The sequence below is a fragment of the Octodon degus genome, unplaced genomic scaffold (assembly GCF_000260255.1).
Source record: "Octodon degus isolate 3935 unplaced genomic scaffold, OctDeg1.0 scaffold00048, whole genome shotgun sequence".
Lineage (NCBI taxonomy): Eukaryota > Metazoa > Chordata > Mammalia > Rodentia > Octodontidae > Octodon > Octodon degus.
The window spans coordinates 5,264,577-5,276,514 of NW_004524624.1; the positions used below are offsets into that span (position 1 = coordinate 5,264,577).

At 40.0% G+C, this 11,938-nt stretch overlaps 1 protein-coding gene across 10 annotated transcripts in view; it reads right to left on the minus strand.

The window, feature by feature from the left end:
- Window positions 1-11,938, minus strand: part of Nsd1 (nuclear receptor binding SET domain protein 1) — a 161,452-nt gene that overhangs the window by 107,118 nt on the left and 42,396 nt on the right. For all 10 annotated transcript variants that reach the window (XM_004632281.3, XM_023716463.1, XM_023716456.1 and 7 more), the window contains one exon: window positions 7,508-7,643. In XM_004632281.3, the coding sequence (XP_004632338.1) occupies window positions 7,508-7,643 (136 nt within the window). The remainder of the gene's footprint in view (window positions 1-7,507; window positions 7,644-11,938) is intronic.

Genomic DNA, 11,938 nt, shown 5'->3' on the forward strand with positions numbered 1-11,938 from the left:
ATGTGGGCTAAGGAATACTTAGGATTCTCATGACAAATAAACACTTGTGTAAAAAGACAATCAATGTATACATAGTATACTAAAAGAGCCCTCCTGCCCAATCGTCTATACCCTCACACAGATAACTCAAAGAAAAAAAGGTGTTTGTAAAGGCAAAGTAAGCACAAAACACTACAAGCCTCAGCTATATACTTTCATGTACTGCTAATGCACTGCATACATTGGATTCTTGACCAAAATTATCATCATAAGCAAAATAAATGGAGCTGAGGTGTGACATGCAACTCAAAATAGGAATTAAAAATGAATAACCCACAAATTCTAAGGTGAGAAATAATGATAATCCAAAGGAATGGAACTCTGACCTACTAAAGCAAACATCAAGAGATCCAACTAAAGCTGGGAGTGATGGAGTACAGTCTGTAATCCTAGCACTCTAGGGGCTAAGGCAGGAAGATCACCTTGAGTTTGAGGCCAGCCTGGGCAAAGCCAGTCTGCACAAGTAGTAAGACCCTGTCTCAAGATAAGAGAAGAGTGGGAAGAGGGGAAAGATCCAGCTAAAAAGCAAGACGTAATAGCACATACTGTACTCCCATTATTTGGGGGCCTGAGTTAGCAGAACTACAAATTCAAATTCAAAGACATGCAGAGCTAGAAAGCAAGTCTGAAAACAGCCTGACAATAATGAAGCCCATCTTTTAAAAGAAAAAGAACAAAAATGAAGATCTAGCTAAAAGAGTGCTTTTAGAGAAGGAATACAGCAACAGAAGATTGTTTTCCTAATAAGATTCCTAGATTAGTCACTTGACATTTTAAATTAAATGTGGCATATCTGATAAAATAATGGAGGGGCCGGGGAGATGGCTTACTAGAATAAGCACTTGCCTGGCAAGCACAAGGGCCTGAGTTCAATCCCCGGTTCTGCCAATAAAATAAAATAAAGGAGACAGTGACAGGGGCTAAAACTCAGTGCTAACGTGTTTGCCTAGCAGGAGCAAGGCCTCTTTCAGCCCAACAAAGGGAAGGAGGAGGGGAAAGGTGTTTTCTAACATGTTTTTGTAATAAAAAAAAAAAAAATTAAAAACAACAAAAACCCATGAAACATTCTTACAATATAACTCAGCTTCAAATTCATGATCCTCCTGCTTCTATCTCCAGAGTGCTGGGATTACAAGTATGTACTACCACATCCAACCTTCTTATCACCATTTGAAATATTGCTTTAAGTAAGATGTCATTTTTATTCTCTAAAATATAACAGTCTTAGGCAGGAAGAGGGAAAAAAAGATGTGACAATCTTAACACAAGTGATCACAAACATGAATAATCAATAATATTAATAGTGGGCTGGTGAGATGGCTCAGTGGTCTAAAGCACCTACTTAGAACAAGCTTAGCAAACCACAGGGACCATGGTTCAATCCCCCACACCACATGCCAGCCAGCCCCGCCCCCTGGTGGGCTGAGGTGGCCACACACACACACACACACACACACACACACACACAATAAATAAATAAATGTAATAAAAAAAAATTTAAAAAAAAATATTAATAGTATACTAGGGGCAGGCAAATAGCTCAGGGGATTAAAGCACCTGCTTGGCACAGGGGCTGGGGGTTCCCCAGGGCCTGCTGTGCTGGCCCCGCCCCCAGGGCCCACTGAGACAGCCATTGAGACTGGGTGTGGTGGCACCTGCCTGTAATCCCAGCTTTTGGGAGGCTGTAAACAGGCGGATCACTGTGAGTCCCCTCTAGTAGTGAAACCCTGAACACCTTGTAGACCCTTCCCTAAAAACAAGTACACTGTAAAATTTATTTTTATACTGTTATCAATTAATGATTGATACCAAGTAATTAACAGCTAAATCTTAGTGTATATGGGTGTTCATTTAACTACTGTACTTTCTTGGAAGTTTGAGAAATTACATAGCTATGAATGAGTCAAATAAACTAGTGGTCATAATTTCAATGTGGTAGGGAGCAGGATTACTTTTACATTAATCATTCAACATTTCTTATTGACACCAGGCAGTGGTGATGGCAAAAGTGGTGGTTCTGCTGTGTACAGTGGTACATGCCTGTAATCCCAGCAATTGGGAGGCTGAGATAGGAGATCACTGTGAGTTTGAGGTCAGCCTGGAATACACAGGAAGACCCTGTCTCAAAAAAACAAAAACAAAAAAAAAAACACAAAACTGGTGGTTCCACATGGGTATGTACTATAAAAGATGTAAGCTGGGCGTAGTGGCATACACTTGTGATCCTAACATTGTGAAGCTAAGGCAGGATCACCCCTAGTTTGAGTTCAGCCTGGACTACAACCTGAAACTACATAGGGAACACTATCTTAAAAACAAGGAAAACTACAGCCATGAGTGATAGTGCACACCTAGAATGCCTGTACTCAGGAAGGCTGAGGCAGGAGAATTACAAATTTGAGCCGAGCCTCGGCAATTTATCAAGACAGTCTCAGAAAATTTAAAAAGAGCCAGGGATGTAACTTATGAAAGCCCTGGGTTCAATCCTAGTATGTGTGTAGAAGGGTTAATGTTTTATAGCCCCACAAAACATCTTATCTTCTTATCAACTATGCATAGCACTTGCTCTCTGGTGTGACCACATTCTTGATTTAAAATAAATAGGCCAAAAGCTGGGTGTGGTGGCTCATGCCTGTAATCCTAGCTCTTGGGAGGCTAAGGCAAATGACTCACCACACCAGACTTATAATCATCAACAACCTTTCCCATTCTTAAAATTTGTACCAATAAGGTGCTCTTCTTCCCATTAAGGCCAAATCCTCACTTTGGTATGAATGCCTTCCACTTCCTTCCTTCCATACATTCCTTCCATGCCTCCATACATTTCCTATGTAATGATCTCATCACAGATCCTTCTGTCTTTAGCCTACTTTCAGAACAGTTAGTACTTATCAACCACATTAATTCCACCATTTTTTGTGGGAGGGAGATAGGATCTCACTATGTAGCCCAGGCTAGCCTTTAACTCCTGATGATACTGCCTCAGTCTCCCTCAGTGTTAGGATTATAGGTGGACACCACATACCTGGCATTGTCTTTAAAACTCTAAGCCCCATACTTCTCTAATTGTTGCAATTCCCTCTGCTTCCACCTCCTCAAAGCAGTCCACTCTAACATCTGCCATAATCAAACCAGCAAAAAGGATACTGATTGTTATCTTCTTATAATTCCTGGGCATTTTATCTGACTTCTAAATAATATTAATATAAACTAGGTTTGGTTTATTCTCTGGGTTTTGTCTGGATTTCTACTTCTATCTCTTTAAGTTTCTTTTATGTCTTTTCCATGTTTAATCTTCTCCATCTACTACAGGTCAAATTAAAATGTTGGGTGCCATCTTCTTTTCTTATTATATATTTTGTCCCAGAGTAACCTCATCAAAGTTTGGCTATGGCTCTCACTAATAAGAACAAGCTGGTAGCACTTGATGATCCAGTGTTCTCTCAATAAATAACAGGGCCAGGGATATAAATCAGCAGCACAAGAGCTGCCTGGTAAGTTCAAAGGCCTGAGCTCAATTTCCAGTATCAAAATAAGTAAATTAAATATAAACACAAATCAGTGATAAACATTTAGATGCCTTTATGAAATATAGAAAAATTGAGACCTAGAAAAGCCTTAGGGACTTTGTTTTCCTTTATTCCCTAATATCCAATACATTATTGAGTCAGATTTTATATCCAAAATAGTTCTTTGCTACTCACAACTTTCATCTCTTCAAAAATTACACAATTTTTAATTTTTTTGGGGGGGTGTGTTTTGTTTTTTCAGACAAGGTCTAGCTATGTAGCCCAGGCTGGCCCTTTCACTGATTGTAATCCTCCTGCCTCAGCCTCCCTAGTGCTTCGGTTACAGGCATGCCCACCTCACCTGGCAATTATCTCCCTCTTACGTGTACCTTCTGAAAACCATCTTCCACACCATCATCAGAGTGAACTTGTAAAAAATAAAGGTAAGTGGGGTATGGTGACACACATCTTAATCCCAGCATTCAGGAAGCTGAGGCAGGAAGATCTCTGAGTTCAAGGTCAGCCTGAGTTGCATAGCTAAACTCTGTCTCAAAATAACAAAACAAGAAAGGGGGTGGAGGCTTGGAATGTAGCTTAGTTCAAAGGCCCTGGGCTCAATTCCTAGTACTGGAGAGAAAAGAGAGGGGAAATGAATGTAGGACAAGGAAAAGGGAATAGGGAAAAGACAGTTCTTACAGGCAAGTATAATTTGGGCCACATCTACTTCCTACCTTCACACTGTGCCACCCTCTAAGTCTGCACTGCAGATTTCTTAGGGTCAAATCACATACTAGATTCTGTTACAGAAGCCATCTCCTCCTCATGTGCCATAGTTAACTCTAATGCATCCTTTAAATTCCAGATTAAACCACCCAATGCCCTAGGTAAAATCCCCAGAACCATGCATATGGATACACACAAGACCAGACATAATGGCAGACACCTGAAATCCCAGCAATCTGAGGTGAGACAGCAGGATTGTACATTCAAGGTCACACTGGGTTGTATAGTGAGTTTAAGGCCAAACCAAACTGCACAGTAAGACCCTTCTCAAAACAGACACACACATAGCAACTTTACTAGTAAAATTGCCAATAAAACACCTCTACTAAAATTTCAGGATATATAACACTATTTCTTTTTTCTTTCCTTTTTTTCATTTTTTAGGAGTATTTCTACTGATGAATTATTTTGTTTTATTGGCCTTACTATACATAGTATACTTAACAGGAAAAGATCAATAACATTATTTTACAAAATATACTATGTGTTTAGAACATCAAGATTTTCAACATCAACTGTTTACCTACTTATATAATCTAAAAACTAACAAAAATAAATTCCTATGTGAACTACAATGAAAACACAAAACTCGTGCCAGGGAGATGGCTCAGCGGAATAAGCACTTGCCTGGCAATCGCAGGGGCCTCAGTTCCACCAAAAAAAAAACAAAAAAACACAAAATTCTACCACAAGAGGCTGGGGAGATGGCTCAGTAGAATAAGCATGCCTGAGTTCAATCCCTGGATCCGCAAAAAAAAAAAAAAAAAAAACTACCAAAGAAATAATCTTTCTTTGAATTATCACAGCTAAGGCAGTCTTCACACAAGAAAACGTGTCCCATACTTGACATCTTGCTTAATGTGTTCTTAGGAGGGTCTTCACCAGTCTGCTCCGAAGTTCTTTGGGCAGATACATATATTGTTCTGCCTCTGTCATAACTAATCATTTCATAATTCTAGTCCAAATCCTTTAAGAAAATTTTCTCCATGATATTATGTGCTTATTTTCTTTGCAAACTATGAAACTATTTATGCCTGACATGTTTAAGATCAAGTAAGACAAAACTATCGGCCAACTCTGTTTCAAGTGACATCATAGTTGCCATAAAACTCATCACCTACTTCTCTTTGCTATAAAATCTAACTATTTTTTACTTCATCTATGTTGAGGATTCACTATCAATCTTATCATGGTGTAATGTAACAGTATCAAAACTTTGTTTTTCTTCGCTATAGAGGTCAATTTATATCATTCCTTGTTTTTCTAATGTTACAACTTTCTAAAATCCAAAGATTGCACTATACATTTCTCTATTGTGAACATGCAACTTTTGGGGGAAAATCTCCTGCTTTGTTCCTGTGAATTGTTCCTGTATTGGTTAACTGGTGTTCTTTTAGCAAATGTAGTATCAAAGGATAACTAGTGAACCAGTTGTTGAATGTAACATTTGGGTGACTTTTGAAACAGGTGCAACAAGCCTATTCACAACACTATAGGGGCCGGGGAGATGGCTCAGTAGGATAAGCGCTTGACTGGCAAACGCAAGGATCTGAGTTCAATCCCCGGTTCCACAAAAAGAAAAAAAAAAAAAAAACATTATACAGTTTATTACTACATAAATAAAGACCTAGTGGTCGAGTTCTAGGATAGATTTTTAAATTCAAGGTATAAAATGCCTTCACATTTACCATGATACATATTTTTATACCATATTTAGAAGGTTTATTTGATTTATATTGTCAGAAGCTACAACCACAATGTATTTAGACAGTAACTGCCAACTGTTAACTCCTTAACAGTCTTAAATAAGGCTTTCAACAAATGAGTGAACACCAGCCAAAATGTCTGATTTTCTGTCTTTTCTTTTTTTTCCCTTTTCTTTCTTCTCTCTTGGCAGGTCTTTCTGTCATCAAAAGGTAGGCAGTTTCAAAGGAAACTAATCTTGAGTGTCATTATTGTTCTATAAATCTCAACATCTGTCACTTTTCCATAAATCCTTTAGATTCCAACCATTAGAATAATAAAAGTCCTACTTTTCTCCAGATAGTGAGGAATCATAATGAATACATTTTTGACTATTATTACTAGTGCATATAGAATGTTTTTACTTGTATTGTTAGCATATTTCACAACATCTTGTAGCATATTATCAGTTACAAACAATTTCCAACTTTGAATTATAGTATTGGCATTCCACTCGATAGGTTTCACTGGCAAGACCCTAACAACATTTTCAAAACTAATTCTAAAGTTGGACCGTTGAGATATACATGACCATTTTGTAGTATTTTAACTAATCAAATATTTATTTATTTTTGTCATCCCCTTGCCATTCTCTCTCTTCCCCTCTTCTCTTGCTTGGACTTATCAAAAATGATATAAATCTGAAAACTAGTAGAAACAAACAAAAAAAGTAATGAAAAGTGATTCTAGTCAAAATAAGGGGTGGGAGGGGCACATCTCTCCAGCACTCAGAACAGGGCATGAGGATCACCTCAAAATGAAGGCCAGCCTGGTTACACAGTGAGTTCAAGGTCAGTTTAGACTACACAGTGAGACTCAGTGTCCAAAATAAGTAAGCTAGACGGCCAGCCAAATAGCTCAGGGGATTAAAGCACCTGCTTAGGCAGATGCAGGGGCCAGAATTTCGATCCCCGGGGCCTGCCCCCTGCTAGCCCCACCACCAAGGCACACTGAGATGGTAACTGAAGCTGGGTGTGATGGCATGTGCTTGTAATCCCAGCACTTGGGAGGCTGTAAACAGGAAGATCACTATGAGTCTGAGCTACACAGTGAGACCCTGTACACCCTGTCCTAAATACCAAAAAAAAAAAAAAAAAAAGTAAGATAACACCTTCCTGGCATTTGCAGCTGGAATCTGAAAAATCCCCCCTTTTGTTTGTTTGAGACAAGACCTGGCTATGTATCCCAGGCTGTCCTTGAACTTTGTTGTTGTCTTCCTGCCTCAACTGCCCAGTGCTGGGACTATAGGGAAGCCACCAGGCCTGGCAGAAAATGTTAAATCATGGGATAAAAAATTTTTAGGATAAAATCTTATCCATTCAAAGGAAAAGATTACTGACCAGGGTAACAAAAACAAGGCTATATTAAAAGGCAACTACAAGTTTATAATTCCATACTACATGTTAATGTGTATAATCAACTACAAATACTACCTTTCATTTTTGAATGCGTGTTAATCAATGGATCAGAGCATATCCTGCAGGGCCACCATGGGCGTCTCTTGAATTTTGCCCAAATGAGATCTCCAACTTCATACTTCAGGGGCGTAGACTTTTTCTTGGGTTGACACTTTAGGTAAAAAAAAGAAAGAGAGTGTCAATAAGAATCAAAACCTTTTGAAACAGAACTTTCCTCTGCCCACTACTCTTAAGAAAAAGCAAAGCATTAAATATTCAAGATGAAAACAGGTCAGCCAAACAATTTCAAAATGAGTACAACTAAATTAGTCTTAATTATTCAAAGCATAGCCTTTTATATGACAGGCATCCTCAATTTATTTTATTTATTTTCTTTTTGGCGAAACCGGGGATTGAACTCAGGCCCTTGTGCTTGCCAGGGAAACACTTATTCTACTGAGCCATCTCCCCGGCCCCATTCTCAATTTATATTTAACATGATTGGTTTATCTATAATAGGAAAGTAGAATTGAGGCGTTTGGGGCCGGGGAGATGGCTCAGTAGGATAAATGCTTGACTGGCAAACGCAAGGATCTGAGTTCAATCCCCGGGTCCACAAAAAAAAAAAAAAAAAGAATTGAGGCGTTTTATGTCTGTGTTTTTGTTTTGTTTTTTTGCTGGGCTGAAACTCACTATGTAGCTAAGCTGGCCTCACGGCCATCCTCCTGCCTCAACCTCCCAAATGCCTTGGAATTACAGGTGAGTGTCATTGTACTCAGCAAAACTAAGCTGTTCAAGAAAAAAAGGGGGGGGGATGGCTTAGTGGAATAAGTGCTTCCTTGGCAAGTGCAAGGGCCTGAGTTCAATCCCCAGTTCCGCCAAAAAAAAAAAAAAGAAAAAAGGTACAGGGAGATAGCTCAGTAGAATAAGCGCTTGCCTGGCAAGAGCAGGGTCCTGAGTTCAATCCCCAGTATTTGGGGGGAAAAAAAAAACAAAAAAAAAAACCTAAAATAAAGTCAATCCCGGGCGGGGGAGATGGCTTAGTGGAATAGGCGCTTTCCTGGCAAGCACAAGAACCTGAGTTCAATCCCCGGTTCCTCAAAAAAAAGACCAAAAACAGATTCTGGGGCTGGTGAGATGGCTCAGTGGTCTAAAGCACCTACTTAGAACAAGCTTAGCAAAGCACAGGGACCACAGTTCAATCCCCCAGCACCACATGTCAGCCGCCAGCCCCGCCCCCTGGTGGGCTGAGCTGGACACACACACACACACACACACACACACACATTTAAAAAAAAAAAAAAATCAATCCCAAAGAAAAAGGTATCTTTAATCCATGGATCACCACATGAGGGAAAGTGTATAAAAAAATTTTAACAAAATCAGGGTCAGCAAGGTATCTCGGCAGACCGGCCCTAGCACCACATACTGCGCCAGCCATGGAGTCTGGAAATGGTAGTGCACACCTGTAATCCCAGTGCTGGGGAGGATGAGAATAGGAAGATCACTATGAGCCCAGCTTGTGTAATGAGACCCTGCACAAAATATCAACCCCCCCAAAAAAATCAAGGCCCAATTACTTCTTAAGGTGATATGCAATATCCATCAAGACATTTTTATTAGTTAATTAACAATAACAACACTAGTGAAAGTACCCTAAACACTATCTACCATAGGCTAGGCTCTAATAGTGTCAACTGACCTCAATGTTCCCTAGGATGTGCAAAGAATATCCAAAATACTACACTGGACAACTCCAAGGAAATACTCAAGTTCAATATGGGCAGGTGTTGGTTGTACACAATGAATATAATCACAGAACTCTGTGAGGCTAAGACAGGAAGATCACAAGTTTGAGCCAAACCTGTGCAACTTAGCTACTAGCAACACTCTTGTTTCAAAGAAAAAAAGGGAAGGGCACCTCAATGTGATGACCCTGCAGTTAATCCCCAGAACTCCAACAATAAAAATAAAAAACACTAAGAACAAAACTCTTGGGACCGGGGAGATGGCTCAGTAGGATAAGTGCTTGACTGGCAAACACAAGGATCTGAGTTCAATCCCCGGTTCTGCAAAAAAAAAAAAAAAAAAAAAAAAAAAAAATCAGGTGAAAGATTTGGGCTGGAGAGATGGCTCAGTGGTCTAAAGCAACCACTTGGAACAAGCTTGGCAAAGCACAGGGACCGCAGTTCGATTCCCCAGCACCACATGCCAGCCAGCCGCGCCCCCTGGTGGGCTGAGCTGCCCCCCCCACACACACACACAATAAATAAATGTTAAAAAAAAAAAATTATTGGGCTGGAGAGATGGCTCAGTGGTCTAAAGCACCTACTTGAAACAAGCTTGGCAAAGCACAGGGACCGCGGTTCGATCCCCCAGCACCACATGCCAGCCAGCCCCGCCCCCTGGTGGGCTGAGCTGGCCACACACACACACAATAAATAAATGTAATAAATAAATAATTTAAAAAAAAAAATATTCAAAAAAAAAAGAACAAAACTCTTTGGATTTATCCAACACATAGTCTGTAACCAAATTGTTACTTCAAACATAATATACTAAGTGATCTGAAATACAACTGCCCTGTGCAAGCTCTAAGCTTATACCCAGGCTTTTGACACCCCACAAACAGCACAAATATTCTGCCTTGAAAAGAAGACAAAACAAAATTAGCCAGATACAGAAAGACAAGTATCAAGGCTGAGTTCAATCCCCAGTTCCGCCAAAAAAAAGAAAAGAAAAGAAAAGAAAAGAAAAAAGGCACAGGGAGATAGCTCAGTAGAATAAGCGCTTGCCTGGCAAGAGCAAGGTCTTGAGTTCAATCCCCAGTATTTGGGAAAAAAAAAAAAAAAATAGTTTTGTCTTCTTTTCAAGGCAGAATATTTGTGCTGTTTGTGGGGTGTTAAAAGCCTGGGTATAAGCTTAGAGCTTGCACAGGGCAGTTGTATTTCAGATCACTTAGTATATAGCTCAGTAGACTAAAGCGCCTGGTTAGGAAGAGCATAGCGGCCAGCCAAGGTTTGATCTCCTGCATGGTATGCCAGCCGTGCTGAGAGGGTGATTCATCCTGGGCATTGTGGTGCGCACCTGTGATCCCAGCACTTGGGAAGCTGAAAACAGGAGGATCACTACGAGTCTGATCTGTGTAGTAAGACCCTGTACCCCTGTACTAAATACATTTTAAAAAAGACAAGTATCACGTTTTCCCTAAGTGGAATCTTAAAAAAATATAATCTAATGGCCAGCCAAATAGCTCAGTAGATTAAAGCGCCTGCAAGCAGGCACAAGGGCCAGGGGTTTAATTCATGGGCCTGCCATGCCCGTCCCACCCCAAGTGTGTGCTGTGATGTTGAGACTGGGCATGGTGGTACACACCTGTAATCTCAGCACTTGGGAAGAGAAACGAGAGCATAAGGGATAATAGACAAGAATCAAAGCAAGATAAATGGACATATGATCAGTGAAACCCATTTATTCACACAATATACATTAATAATTCTCAAAAATTAAGTTAATAGTTAAATGACAGGGGTGGGGGAGAAAAAGATTGTTTAATAGGCAAAGGCTTTCTATCTAGTTCATCACAAAAGAGTTGCAACTATACTATCTCTAGGTATCCAAAAGAAATGTATCTAGACATACGAACTAAGAGTAACCCTTCCTATCTATTTAAAAATGGAGCCGGAGAGATGGTTCAGTGGAATAAGCGCTTCTGTGGCAAGCGCAAGAGTTGCCACATTGAGTTCAATTGCATTCAAGTGCATTGAGTTCAATCCCTGGTTCCGCAAAAAAAAAAAAAAAAAAATGGATATAAAACCATTTTCTGGAAGAACCACATCTTGCAAAGAACTGGCCCAGCCTTGACAGGACATGCCTATAATCTCCACACTCCAGAGGCTGAGGTAGGAGGACTGCTGTAAATTCAAGGCCAGCCTATGTTACACAGTGAATTCAAAGTCAGCCTAGATGGGCCAGGGAGATGGCTCCGTGGAATAAGCGTTTGCCTGGCAAGTACAAGGGCCTGAGTTCAATCCCTGGTTCCGCCCAAAAAAAAAAAAAAAAAAAGTCAGCCTAGACTGCACATAGTGAGACCCTGTCTCAAAAACAAAAGCTTGACGCCGGGGAGATAACTCAGCAGCATAAGCACCTGCCTGGCAAGCGCAAGGTCCTGAGTTTGATCTCCAGTGTACAAAAGAAAAAGTTTGGTTAAGGTCCTTCATTAGACTTAATCTTCCTGTTTATGCCTAAAACATTCATTATACACAACTCTATGATCAAACAGGTATAAAACCTCACTTTATATTATACATATATACCAGATTAAGTCATTAGACTTAATCTCCCTGTTTATGCCTAAAACATTCATTATACACCTGGCACAGATTAAGTATTTTAAGAAAAAAAAAAAGAGCGAGAGGGGAGGAGGGGAAGGGAAAGAGGAAGAAGGGGGAAGAAAGGGAGAGGGAG